This window comes from Nothobranchius furzeri, chromosome 17, assembly GCF_043380555.1.
Source record: "Nothobranchius furzeri strain GRZ-AD chromosome 17, NfurGRZ-RIMD1, whole genome shotgun sequence".
Lineage (NCBI taxonomy): Eukaryota > Metazoa > Chordata > Actinopteri > Cyprinodontiformes > Nothobranchiidae > Nothobranchius > Nothobranchius furzeri.
The window spans coordinates 34,633,665-34,648,290 of NC_091757.1; the positions used below are offsets into that span (position 1 = coordinate 34,633,665).

The 14,626-nt window shown below is 39.9% G+C and overlaps 1 protein-coding gene across 2 annotated transcripts in view; it reads left to right on the forward strand.

Annotated features, from left to right (window-relative positions):
* The window catches only part of hydin (HYDIN axonemal central pair apparatus protein), a 113,732-nt gene that overhangs the window by 34,241 nt on the left and 64,865 nt on the right, over nucleotides 1-14,626 (forward strand). For both annotated transcript variants that reach the window (XM_070546530.1, XM_070546531.1), the window contains exons 24-31: nucleotides 344-484; nucleotides 7,581-7,673; nucleotides 9,637-9,851; nucleotides 10,633-10,756; nucleotides 12,078-12,287; nucleotides 12,916-13,107; nucleotides 13,198-13,372; nucleotides 13,462-13,556. In XM_070546530.1, the coding sequence (XP_070402631.1) occupies nucleotides 344-484; nucleotides 7,581-7,673; nucleotides 9,637-9,851; nucleotides 10,633-10,756; nucleotides 12,078-12,287; nucleotides 12,916-13,107; nucleotides 13,198-13,372; nucleotides 13,462-13,556 (1,245 nt within the window). The remainder of the gene's footprint in view (nucleotides 1-343; nucleotides 485-7,580; nucleotides 7,674-9,636; nucleotides 9,852-10,632; nucleotides 10,757-12,077; nucleotides 12,288-12,915; nucleotides 13,108-13,197; nucleotides 13,373-13,461; nucleotides 13,557-14,626) is intronic.

The window sequence follows — 14,626 nt, forward strand, 5'->3', positions numbered from 1 at the left end:
AGGTGTGTAAAAACATCAAAAATAGGAATGTTTTAGTGTACAAGTACACTTTGAATAATTTAGTGAAAGATGTTATTTCTCCTTTAAATCTTTGATGTTTAAAATACATTTTTCAGGATTTCTAGTACTTTTACTTGCATATCGGCATTTGTTCTAAACTGTTTAAAGTTCTATTTATAACACCATCTAAAATCCAACTGAAGGAGAAACCTGTACATTTGTAAATGTTATAACTTATAGACACAAGGAAGAAAAAAAGTCATTAATAAATTTGCTTCTTTCCTATAATTCCTTTTGTTGTTTGTATATTGGAGATTAACTACAGAAGGTTTTTTACTCACAGGTCAAAGGACAGAGCGTGCTGCCTGTATATGAGAAGCTGGTCCTGAGTAATGTGTCTCCTCTGTCCCTGTCCATGATGCTCTCCCTTGATGCACCTTTCTTTCTTTGTGATGCCAGAGGAAACCACTCAGCAACCACTAAGGTGCTTATTTTCTGTCATAATTGTTCGACTTCTTTTAGAGTTATTTTTATTTTAAATAGAAATAAACACCCTGACTTTAGTCTAAATCAGCGGTTCCCAAACTTTTTTAGCTGCGCACCCCCTTCTATGTCCTGACCATGTCGACACCCCCCCAGCCCCCCACAGTAGGGGCGTGGCTATGGAACCACTTAATTATGCTTTAATCACCGAGGAGTTGACACAGCCTGCGCACAGCTCAGTGAGAGGCTGAATGGATGATTTTGTCAACGAGTCTCGTTAGGTGCTATTTTAGCCAACAATTTTTAAATCACTCACTCCGGCATGCGCTCTTCTGCACCCGTGGGCCGTGGTTCCGCTGGAGTGCATCTGTGACATGACAGACTTGCTCCCGCAGCTTTTCAGCGTGCTGTCAATAGCGAGGTGCATTGAGATTGGTGCCCCAGTGTCAGTCAGATATTGCTCAGATGCTCTCACCATTGAAAAAACGAAAAATATCTTAGTATTGACAGCGCACACGACAGAGTGCTCAGTGCCCGGCTGTGGGTCACAGGCCGGTTTGAGAGCATGCGGGCGAATATATATATGTATTACTTATTTCATTTATTTACGGACACTTTTATTAGGTCCTGGCTATGCTACTGCTGCACACCTTAAAAAATGCCACAAGCATTTTTGTTAGCGTCAAACGGCAGTTGAAATTTATTTATATTAAAGCAGGGGCGTGTCCAGGGAGTGGCCTGGGGTAGCACATGCCACCCTTAGAATCTGGTTGGCCACCCCCAGGTGCCACCCCACTAAGTTCCAGTTTAAATTGACTTTACATTGTCGACAAAAGGCTTGGGTTGTAAACTCCAAAATAGTGTGTAGTTGCATGCACCTTTCACCTTGTTTTCTAGCCCAGGCATGTAGTATTGATATTATTTAATATTTTTTCATATTCACATACATAGTATTTAGAGTCCCACTCAACTCCAGTTGGTGGCAGTAATGAACAAGAAGTGACTTGCTAACCACCACAAAAGTAGAAGATGAAGAAGAAAAAGAAAAATAGTGATTGTGCAATGTGAAACTCAAAATTCACTAGAAAATAAATAAATAAATAAATAAATAAACGATTTGTGTAAATAAATAAATAAGCATAAACATTGGTGCCACCCATGAATAAAAAAGTGTCCCACATGGGCCACCCCATTTTAAAAGTCCTGGACACGGCTCTGTATTAAAGGCGGCATGTTAAATCATGCTCAAAAGAACAAAAAACACATAAAATGATCATAACACAACAATGCACTCTCGCATTTGAGTTAATCTGAAACACTATAACAAAGTTATGCAATATCTTCTACTTTTAAGAGCAAAGAATGATAGATGACAGGCAGGATCAAAGGCAGGAATTTCAGGGAAAATGTTAAAATATTTTGAGCTGCGTTGAACAAAAAGTGCAGCAGTTTAAATGGCCATGGAGCTAACAACACAGGTTATGGAAATATTAGAACGCCAATAATTTGATTTAAATCACAATAAAGTTGCACACAAAAAAATTGCATGGCTCAGGAACCGGTTAAAAAAAAAAACTAAAGCTGGACCCCGAGAATGTTCAAGCGCAGCGTCGGTGGCTCAGCCAGCAGCAAATTAAAGAGAGACAAAGGAGGGAGGGGTGAATATTTCCAGTATATTTATAGCAATAATATCAATATCATTTGGCCAAATACTTACACATATTAATGTGATGCGTGGGCCTGCATGTTCGCACACAGCTCTCCAATGTTTGGCACAATTGAAGACAGTTTAAGCATCAAATCTTTCTCAACAGCACCCATCTTGACCGATTTTTAGTCTTAACTGCTGTCAGAGCAGAGAAACCAGCCTGGCATAGGTAGGCTGTAGCAAAGGGGATCAAAACTCTCAAGGCTCGCTTTGCCAGGACTGCGTATGATGGCATCAGCTCAGTCCAAAAATCCACAAGTGGCTTTCGTTTGAACTGCAACTGCAGTGCGCCATCACTTGACATCTCAATCAGCTGTTCCTGCTCCTGAAATGACAGCTGTGTGACTGGGAGGGAAACTTCAAATGGGTTGCGAATCCACGCTTGGGATTTGTCAATGGGTGGGAAGTATTTCCGTAGATGTTCAGCGAGTTGGTTGAGGTGTTCAATGATGAGACTTTTGAAATGCACACCCAGGAGCACGTCATATTCCAGCAAGAACTTGTGAAGCGTAGGGAAACACAGGAGTTTATTCCCACTCACACAGCTCGCCCAGAACCGGAGCTTCTTCATCATAGCTTCAATCTTATCTTGTGTGTTGACAGGGTAACTGCAGACTTAGATTAAGTTCATTCAGAGCAGAAAATTTGTCCGCCAGATAGGCGAGCCTCTTCAGAAAGTCTTCATCGTGCAGGCTGGCAGCCAAATCAAACGGATTGTCCTAAAAAAAAACTGCTGAAGCTCGTGTCGCAACTCAAAAAGCCTCGTTAATATTTTGCCGCGGGACAACCAGCGCACTTCAGTGTGCAGCAGCAATGCTTTGTGTTCGCTGCCCTTCTCATTGCATAACAGCGTGAACAGTCTTGAATTTAGCGGGCGAGCTTTAAGGAAGTTCACCAGTTTCACAGAATCATTCAGGACTCTGAGTAGATCAGCTGGCATGTTTTTGGCTTCAGTGCAAATGCCCATGCGGCGAGTCCAGTCGATCCCGTTGGTCCTCATAAACACATCCATTAAATTGAAGATTTCCTCTCCTGTTGTTCGGGTAGCAAGGGGTCGGCAGAACAAAAAATCTTCTTGCACCGTGCCTTCAAAAATGTAACGGACATATACCAGATTGGCCAGATTTGTCACATCTGTAGACTCGTCTACTTGCAGCGAGTAAAACTCGCTTTCTTTCACCCGGCTGACTAATGTAGCCAGGATGTCCTCTGACAGTGCATCGATGCGGCGTGACACAGTGTTATTGGATACTGGAATCATGTCTAACATTTTATCTTCTTTCTCTCCAATCATACATCCCACCATCTCTTTGGCAGCTGGCAAGCACACATCTTCAGCAAGTGTGTGAGGCAGCCCGTTTCTCGCTATTCTGTAGCTGAGAAGATATGAAGCCCGTAATGCGTCTTTTGTAGACCCGACAAATGAATGAAACTGCAGTTGTTTTTTGCTGCTTTGTAACTCCTCCAGTTTTGCATAGCATAGCATAGCATAGTTTATTTATATAGCACATTTAAAATACAGCATGGGAGCTGCCCAAAGTGCTGCACAGGCTAAAACAAAACACACCATTACAAGGAGCTAAAACAAAGGATAAAAATCTCAATTAAAAGCAGAGAAAACATGATGAATACTAAGAGCACATTAAAACAATGACACAATAAAACACTAAAACGAGTCACTGTCTAAAAGCCAAAGTGTAAAAGTGGGTCTTTAAATGAGATTTAAAAACCGCCAGAGATGTAGCCTGCCGAACTCCAATGGGCAATGAGTTCCATAGCTTTGGGGCAGCATGGACAAATGCTCGATCCCCCCGCAATTTGAGTCTCATCCGCGGCGTATACAGCAGCAAAAGGTCAGCCGACCTCAACGAGCGGGTGGGCACATATGGAGTGAGAAGGGCAGAGAGGTAGGAAGGTGCCAGGTCATTGAGTGCTTTAAAAACAAAAGTCAGTAACTTTTGATTTAAAAAATGTAAGGGGTCTTTGAATTACATTGCCATGCTTTGTGTGAAGGTGCCAACTTAGATAATAAGGTTTCATGCAGCTGTTTGCTAGAACCTCGTTGCACACCACGCACTGCGGCTTTTTGCAATCTGCATCACCAATCCAAGTGAAGCCCAGACCTAGATAATTTTCGTCATATTTCCTTATTTTTTTCCCCATCTGGAGTTCACCCTCATCACCTCTTTTGCCTTGCTGCCATCTTCCCTCCTTTGCTGTTTCCTTCGGCTCATCATTTTTTGACTCCCGCTGTTGTTTTTCTCCCGGATCAGTTTCCCTGATTTCAGCCAATTGAGCATACTTGCAAAAATGACAGAGGCTACAAGCTAGGTGCGCAAATGCAGTGTGTAGTAGTAGAAGAAGAATTCTTCTTCTATGATTCATTTTAAGATGAAGTGCATTTTGAATAGAAATTCTAATTTAAATTTTTATTTTAATTATTTTAAAAATTGCAAAGGAATATTTTTTGTTTATTTACACATTTTTATTGTGAAGGGGAAAAAAACCACTAATTTGACGCCATTACACTCTTCACCTTGCGCACCCCCTAGCGGCAGCTCGCACCACACTTTGGGAATCCCTGGTCTAAATGTTCCCATAAATTGAAACTTTAGCGTTCTTTCCAATTAAACCAGCCAACTCATTATTGTGTGAGTAATAACAGCTGCTACAGGTGAAACTCAAAAATTAGAATATGGTAAAAACGTTAATTTATGTCAATGTTTCAACCTAAAGGATTAAATGGATACATGAGATAGACTCATCTCATGCAAAGCTAGATTCAAAGCTTTTATTTGTTCTAATTGTGATGATTATGGTTTACAGATTATAAAAAATCCACTTTTAAAATATCAATTGGAATATTGTGAAAAAGCTTAAATATTCTAGACTCAAATTGTCACACTCTAATCCATCAATGAATCCAAAACACCTGCGGGGGTTAGGGTCAGATGGTCCCTCAGTGTAAGGTGAATTACTGAAGTAAATAAACTTTTGCACCATGTTCTCATTTCCCCAATTTCACCTATTGATATAATTTTTTTCACTCATAGAGGCTCAACTTATTGAAGTTGTCTTCTATTATTTTACACATTTACAGAATTTTTCAGCTGGTTTTAGAAAAAACTGCGTATGATGATCTATTTTGTTTATGTTAGGAACAGAGCAGCGCTCAGTAAATACAAAAAGAGCTTCAACAGCACTAAATCACTGATAGCTGTTTTTTTATTCTATGTAACTAAAAAAGTAGAAAATAAAATAAATAAAAAATAACAAACATTACAGTATAACAAAAAACTATGAATGAATATAAAATATTTTCTATAAAGGTCTAACTTAGCTTCAGTAAAGTTAATAATAATAATTCTGACTATTTTACTGGGCTTTTTTAGATTCACAGAGTCGATGAGTCTTTAGTAATTTAATCCTTTAATTAGGTCAACTGCTTGGTAGAGCATGTTTTAGTGTCCATGTGCTGAAATAAGCTACTAAACTAAGAAAAACATTGTTGGTATGTTTGAACAAAAAGTTTTACATCTTTAAAGTCCATTTATTACCCAATATTAGTTTTAATTTTATTATTAATTTAAATTACACTGTTTACCCCAAATTAAAGAAATATAAAAAAATCTTTTTTTTGTTTGAAGTTGTTTTAGGGCCAATATAATATATAGTTTTATTATTATTTTTAACATTTGTCATTTTCTGCAGCCTTTAGGTGAAAACTGAAGCAGGCTGAATGTTTGGATCACACTGAGTGTGTTTATTATTATAGAATATTAACACGACCACAGCTGATAATATTTATGTTTTGAATCAGTTGAAATGCATGCCTATCTAGACCGTCATTTGCAGAAGCAAAACTTTGCTTTGCATGTTGTCATAAATACATATATAGGATGGCTTGCCACTGCCAGGCTATGGAAATTAAGCATTTTAATTAACCCTCCCACTGTCCTAATGTGTGTGACCCCGCAAGGAAAGTTGACCATTGAGCAGGGTTGATGGTTTATCCCTTGGGTCCATGTGGCAGGGGTGAGGAGTGAGCACCACCTCACCCCTGCCACGTGGACCTCAAGGGATAAACCATCAATTCTGCTCAATGGTCAACTTTCCTCGCGGGGTCACCCATAAAGACAGTGGGAGGGTTAATATTTAAGTGCCTTTAAACTTCTAACTCATCCTGAAAAGTGAAAATGGTTGTAGAACACCTTCTTCTATGGCAGAACAACAGAAACTACTGTAGGGATTTTAAAGATTTAATAATTTTTGTGTAGAAATGAGATCTTCTCAGAAATGTTAAAGGTGCAGTCTGAAACTGAAATGTTCGTTTAAGTTACTGACGAATTAACTCTTTAGCTTTAAAGGTGTTGAACACTGACAACCCATTTTTAAAATCTTATTTCTGATTATAACTGGTCAATCTTGAGTTTTTCATGCGAGTTGAACATGGAAATAGTCTCCTACACCTATCTCCTGCAATAGCTTCTCATAGAAAATAGACGGTGAAACGCAAGGATATGAAAATCTTGAAATCCACGCCACACGGTCACTTAACATTTATGGCCTCACCCATCTTGATTCTGGTTGTTGGTTCAGTGTTCAGGAAACGTTTCGGCTAGCAGAAGCTAACTGTTAGCATTGGCAACTTTATCACCAGTGTTGGGAACGTTACTTTAAAAAAGTAATTAGTTATAGTTACTGATTACTTTGTCAAAAAAGTAACTCAGTTACTAACTGAGTTACAAGATTATAAAAGTAACTAATTACCAAGAAAAATAACTACTTAGTTACTTTTTTCATTAAAGCATCTCTCTCTCCCTGGCTGCAGCTGAAGTGTGGCGGTCAGAAAGCCTCACACTGTTGCACAATGTTCGACAAGCACATAGTAACGCACAACCTTCCATCCCCAGTAACGGTAAAGTAATGTGGGGAAAGTAATTAATTAGATTATTCCGTTACCTAAAAAAGAACGCCGTTAGTAACGCCGTTATATTTAAACGGCGTTACTCCCAACACTGTTTACCACACAGCAGAAGCTCCTCCTGGCTTGGTTTGTTTGTGAAGATAAAACATCCATGTTGCAAGTCAGTGGTAGAGTTGCGGTTCTGTTATCCAATCTGAGGCGAGATATCCAAATATCAGGAAATAAGACTAAAACATGCCGTCTGAAGCTCAGCTGTGAGGTGGCTCACTTCTAGTTCCTGGAAATGGTGCACTGGTGTTTTTTTTCCCCTGAGTATGACTTACAAGGCATTCATTCCTACTAACCACTGCAAATGTATTAAATAAACTAGTGTTCCACACCTTCAGAACTTTACTTAGCATAATTCTTTGTTTTTGTGTAATTTATAATAAAATGAGGTATTTTTCTGTATCTTTTCCCCAGTCAATATTTCTACACAACAGCAGTCAGACTGAACTGTGGGTGTGCTTTAATCCAGCAGTCTATAAGGACCAGGCGACACATATTGTGGATGAGGTTAGTTTGATGCTGTGGATGCAGAATGCTTTGGTCTTTTTGAAGGTGATCCTTAAAAGTGGTTCAGTATAAACAAATACAACACTTAAAACTGGCTGATCTGGAGACCTCACACTGATGCAATATGCAGGAACAGGTTGAACAGAGGAAGGTCAGGTCCTTCGCTGTGGGTATTAAGATGTTGGAGCGTTTTTATCAACACTGTGTGATTTTGACTGTGGTTTGTTGGAGGAGCAGCATCAGAGCCATGGATACCAATAGACCCAGTATGATTAAAACATGCTCCATTATAGGCTGCAGACTAGACTCATTTGAAGTGGAAAAAAGGACGTTAAACAAACTGTCCGTGACAGTTAATCCAGAACACACTTAACCTCCTCTAGTCGGAGCTTTTCTTTTGCATCAACTAGTACATGAAATCTTTCCTACCACACTCTACACAACTGAATCTGTCTCCTCAAGCTGTAATAAATGTTGCCTGATTTATGTGAATGATAATATTCTAAAGACTTTTAGAGTCCCTTACTTAGCAAAGCACTGTACACATATCTAATATTATTAACCGGTCACACACTCAGTAATAGGGATTATTTTGAATCACCAATTAACCTAATGTGCATGTTTTTGTTCTGTGGGAGGAAACAGGAAGATTCAGAGAAAACCCACGCATGAATGAGGATAACATGCTAATTCCACTCATGCATGGGGAGAACATGTTAACTCCACTTGTGCATGGGGAAAACATGCTAACTCTTACTTTTGAATGGTGAGAACATGCTAACTCCACTCATGCATAGCGAGAACATGCTAACTCCACTCATGCATGGGGAGAACATGCTAACTCCACTCATGCATGGGGAGAACATGCTAACTCCACTCATGCATGGGGAGAACATGCTAACTCCACTCATGCATGGGGAGAACATGCTAACTCCACTCATGCATGGAGAGAACATGCTAATTCCACTCATGCATGGAGAGAACATGCTAATTCCACTCATGCATGGGGAGATCATGCTAAATCCACTTGTGCAAGTGAAAAACATGCTAACTCCACTCGTGCATGGGGGTGACATGCTAACTCTTTCTTGTGAATGGCGAGAACATGCTAACTCCACTCATGCATAGCGAGAACATGCTAACTCTACTCATGCATGGGGAGAACATAACTCCACTTAACTGAGCTCTTTATGAGGTATTTATTGTCTAATTACTTATTGTCGTTGTGTGTTTGGGCATGACACTTAACCTTGCCTACTGGTGGTGTTCGGAGGGACCGGTGGCGCCAGTGCTCGGCAGCCTCGCCTCTGTCAGTGCACCCCAGGACAGCTGTGGCTACTTGTAGCTCATTTTCACTAGCATGTGATTGTGTGAATAGGTGAATGACTGATTGTGTTGTAAAGCTCCTTGAGGTGTTCCAGGACTCTAGAAGATGCTATATCAAATACAGTCCATTTAACCATTTTAATGTTAATACAAGAAATATTTTCTAAATTTATGTAATCATATAACAAAATAAGTGCAAGAGACATAAATGGGACAGTAGAGATGTGAGCTGGAGATGGCTGGCTTCTGATGAAAGTAGTAATCCTGAAGCTCCATCTGGACGCTTTAAGGACACAAGTGGTTTGATGGAATAAAAGCAAAAAGAAGGCTGGAGCACTCAAAGTGACAAAAATTTGATAGGTGCAAGGTGCAAGCACAAGAAAAGACTAACATTTCGACACCCGCTGGTGTCGAAATGTTAGTCTTTTTAAAGCCTATTAAACCTATTAAACTTGTTGTCACTGAGTGCTCCAGCCTTCTTTTTGCTTTTTTGCATCATTGTTCTTTGCTGTGGAGCACCAACTGTTGACTGGATTATGTGCAGAGGATCTTTGAAGTAGTTTGATGGGATATTTGTGACAATGAGTTTCTAAGAGTTTTATTTAATATTCCTTTCTTCATTGACATGCTTTTGCAGCTCCTTAAAATCAGCTACTTGGAACACCCACACCACTACATGGTGGAGCTGCATGCTGAGGTCCACTACCCCAACCTCCACTTCTCCTCCACCGTTGTGGACTTTGGCTGTGTCCACAAGTCTACTGAGGCCAATACAGAGATGACGATCACCAACTGCTCTCAGCTGCCCGTGTCCTACCGCTGGGCTTTTCTGGATCACCGCCAGCACATAAAGTATATTTACTCTAAAATCTCCACATTTCCCCCAAATAGTATGATACATATTAGAAAATATATATTTATATTATACACATACTACAATCATTCAAAGTGTATACATGTAATAAATTATTTAACAGTGGAGCAGTTGTGTGCTTTAATAAGGAAGATTAGAAAACATTTGAATAACCAGGTTTTATGATAAGACCTAATCTTTTCCGTTTTAAAATATATTTTTAATATTGTCAACATTTTGTAAGAGTGACAAAGTTTAGCTCTATCACCAGTCACAGAGAAACAACTGCAGAACAAAGCTAGACCGAGCTGTTAACACTAGCATGAGCTACTGTGAGGCAAACAAAGATTGTAGAAACCCTAACTTTCCAGGATGTACTGGGACACACTTTCTTGTTCGTCACATTCTTTTAAAAACAATAATATGTTCTATTGTTCAATGATTTCTCATCACAGCCCAGCTTTGAGATATTCCCTCACTAAATCTCCTACATCCATGTTTATTCAGCACTTTGCTGCTGCCTGCCCATTAAAGCACCTCTACATTATAGAATTATCTGTTAAATTAACTTGATGGATGCACCCAGCGTTATCCCACAGGGAAGGAAAGGGAAGAGCTGTGAAAGAAAATCAGAATCTTGAGTTCCTGATGTGAGATTTTCTGAAGATGGCATTTTTTTTTCATTCCATCCATCACAGGATTTGGCTAAGATTTAGATTTACTGTAGAGAACATGAATGTCTAATTTGTGGACTGATTTATGATTGTTATGCCCTCACAGAGACACAGAAACAGTAGGAAAAAAGATGAAGCAGGAGGATCCAGAGAGTTCCTCCAAGACTGTCTCACCTTTTCCTTCACTTCCTCCAATCCTCAGGCATGGTGAAGATGAGAATCAGAAGGAGGTAAGCAAATGTTCACTTCTGAACACATTAGGGTTTCCCTTGAATTTCCAGGAAGTTGCCAAAAGCTGATGGCCCATGTTGATGTGGCAGCAACAAGGCAGTAAAGCGAGTGTTCATATTCCTGCACACTCTAAATCCTGATTTGCAGCCTGAACCAGAAATCTTCTAGTAAGTAAATAAGTAAATTTTATTTATATCATCAAACAAAGGAAAGATTATTACAAATTTGAATTAAAAATAAGAAAAAAGATTTATGTAAAAGCAGCTTTAAATAAAAGGGTCTTCAGCTGTTTAAGTGTCCAGACTGCCAATCCTACGTAAGGATAAAGGAAGATCATTCCAAAGTCAGGGAAAAACACTCTGGACGGAGCGATCACCTTGACTTTTATATCCAGTCTTTGTAACTTCTAGAAGGTTCTGGTGTGTGGACCTGAGGGTAATATAGGGAGGAGCTTGACCATGTAGAGCATTGAAAGTTATAGTCAGGATTTTAAAGATAACGGGTAACCAGTGCAGAGACATTAGAATAGGAGTGATGTGTGGTCTTCTGTTTGCTCAAGTTAGGAGCCTCGCTGCAGAGTTCTGGATCAACTGAAGGCGGTCAAGGACTTTTTTGTTAAAGCATGTGAAAAGTGTGTTACAGTAATCTAGAAGGGAGGAGGTAAAGGCATGGAGAACCAATTCAAGTTCATGTTTTGACACCAACCTTCACAGTTTGGAGATATTTCTAAAGTGATAAAAACAGTTTCAGACCACTGTTTTTGAGGGGCCTTTAGGATACATTGATCGGTCAAAAACACCCAAATTCTTCAAGTTTGTTTTGACAGCAGAGGATAAATGGCCATGTTTTAGACTAATCAGGGGAACCATGCTCTCAGGGGCAATGATCAGGCATTCAGTCTTTTCAGAGTTTAACTGAAGGAAGTTTTCTTCTAGCCAGCTGATGATAGCTGATAGAAACTCTAGTAATTCAGACAGTTTATAGAACCCATTCTACAGAGAATTAAAAACTAGCAACTTTAAAAAATATAACAATTATTTTCTTTAATTTAATTTCTTAAATTAAATAATTTAAATAAAATATGTATCCTTGAATAATATCAGGTCTAAGCTGAACACTGAGTTCAGAGATCTTTAACTTCACCAAGAACTGGTCGTTCTCCTTTGAATCCACAACTTAATAATTTTACTGTTTATTTGTGTACAAACACTCATGCTTGTTGTTAAACTCCAAACTCTGGGCAGAAACCAGCACTCCCTGGCGCTAAAAGAATGAAAACATTTAGAATTACCGAATAATGTCCACCATTTAACTTTCCAGGTTTTTGACATCCTTCCAATGTCTGGTCATTTGCAACCTGGAGAGCAGCAGCTGGTCACATTCAGTTTCTTCAACGATGAAAGCATCAGCAGAGAGGGAGTCGCTCTGTGTCATGTAGAAGATGGACCTACGTATGAAGTGAAACTGAGAGGAGAAGCTTCAGTGATCAGCTACAGCGTTGAGCCCACCTGGCTGGACTTTGGTCTGCAGGTATATGAGCAGAAGTTTATGTTTTGATTTACCCGACCAGTCCCGTCTGCCAGGGTGTTTTCCACTCTGTCTTTCTCACTTCCTCGTCCTCCTTAAGTCTACAAGCTATCGGGACCAGTTGTAATTGATATCCAAAACAAGGGCACATTGATTTTTGATTTAGGTTAAAAAGTGATTCAGCAGAACTTTCCTCTGACCTTCACCATTCTTCATCTTCATCTGGGCTGCATGGGGGCGCAGTGGTTAGCACTGTTGCCTCGCAGCACGAAGGTCGCAGGTTCGAAACTCGGCTGCAGACTTTCTGCGTGGAGTTGCGTGTTCTCCCCATGCATGCGTGGGTTTCCTCCGGGTACTCCGGTTTCCCCCACAGATCACAACATGCCCTATAGGTTACAAATTGTAAGTCGCTTAGGATAAAAGCGTCTGCTAAATAAACATAAACATCATGTTGTGTTTCTTTATTTTACTATTGGAGTAGTTTGGATTTTGTTGCCATATCCTGTATTCTTAGAAGTTAGCAGCCTTATGTTCTAACGTGTTTTTCATTATTCTCCCAAGACTTCTGTAAACGACACCAGAAGCAATAATTTGTTACCGCTATTCCCGATTCCTTTTTACATGTTTACAGCTCTTTTATTCTGTGGGAGAACTCTACATGACCGTGAGGAATACCGGCAAGTTGGGGTTCAATTTTAGCATCGAGTTCCCTCATTGTGAGAAGGAAGAGGAACATAATGTTGATGAGCTGCCACCAGATGCACAGCACCAAAACGAGGACCTGGAGGTCAGACCTGGGAGGCCCGCAGTCCTCCCTGCTGTGGTGAGCTTATCACAGGACAGGTTTCTAAGTGCAGGTCTGAGGCTTTACTTTCACTAGTTTGAAGCCTGACTGTGTATTTTCTCGTGCTAGGGGTTCATTAAAGCTGGTTCAAAGCAGGACCTGCGTGTACTCTACCTGCCAGGCCTCCCTGAGGTGTTTGAAAAACACTTTAAGGTGCTTGTGGCTTTGCTCGCACCAAAGAAGGTCACTGTGACTGGGGTGGGAGTGTTCCCTAGAGTCTTGTTGGATTTACCACGAAACTTGTGTAAGCACAGAAATGCTGTCATGCACATATAAACCAATTAAAGCCATTCCACGTCTGCCTAACTCAGTCTCTGTGTGACGTCTTTGCAGCAGACCAGTGTTACAGTGATGTGGTGGAGCAAGCCAAAGCATCTGTGTTGGCAAATGGAGTCAGGATCCGTGGACAAGCTTCCTGTACGCTCACGGTCAGTAAATACAACCAACAAGTTAGAATCATAAAAAAAACAAAAGCACGAGTTAGAACGAGTACATTTTCCTATTTAAAATTCATAAACATGATTTTATTTCAGAATTTAAAAAATATATATTTATGCTGGATTTCATTAGATAATGAGAATAAACCTAAAGGGGTACTAGGCAGTTTTGGCATGCTTTTAGCACCCCCTAGTGTCCGTTATTAGAACTGAAACCAAAATCATCGGGTACTCCGGCTTCCTCGCACAGCCCAAAAATATGACTGTCAGGTTGATTGGTTTCTCTAAATTGTCGATAGGTGTGTGTGTGTGTGTGTGTGTGTGCACTTGGTTGTTTGTTCTGTGTGTCTTTGTGTTGACTCACAATCTGTCCAAGGTGTACCCTGCCTGTTTGCCCAAAGACAGCTGGAGATAGGCACCAGCCCCCGCGACCCTGCATGGACAAGCGGGTTAAGAAAATGGATGGATGGATAATTTTCTGTTTACGAATTAACATATCAGAGTCTCTCAAACACTCACATAATGAATCTGTTTTTGCCTAATTTCTTAACTAAAGTTTTCTTTCATTGTGTTTTAATTTTACAGTGTGTGCTTTTCTGCTCTACGAGATGCAGGATTACTGACAATGTTTCTATTTACTGTTTATCCTCCCAGTATGTATTCATGACCCTCTGACCTCTACCCTTGTTGCTGAAATTAGGATCACAACATTTTCCTGACAGATAAGAATAAGAATCCCATAAAGTCACCAAGTGAATGAGAAACACAAGAAAGTGTCAGCAGCACCTCACCATGGGCAATTAACAAGAACAAAAATCAAAAGACTCCCAGTTTTGTTAGATTTGACAACATGGAGATTTTTTTTTCTTATTTTGGGCCTCTTGATACACCGTAGAGGTGTCTGCAGTCACCACATCTGTAATTGCACTGCAGAGTTGCTGTGTATATTTATACCACAGTAATTAGAAAGGTCAACATTTGCACGTCAGATATCTGAAGCTGACATGGAATAGTAAATTCTCAGCTGGAGGTGGGAGAGGAAAAGCTTTAGTTTTAATTGG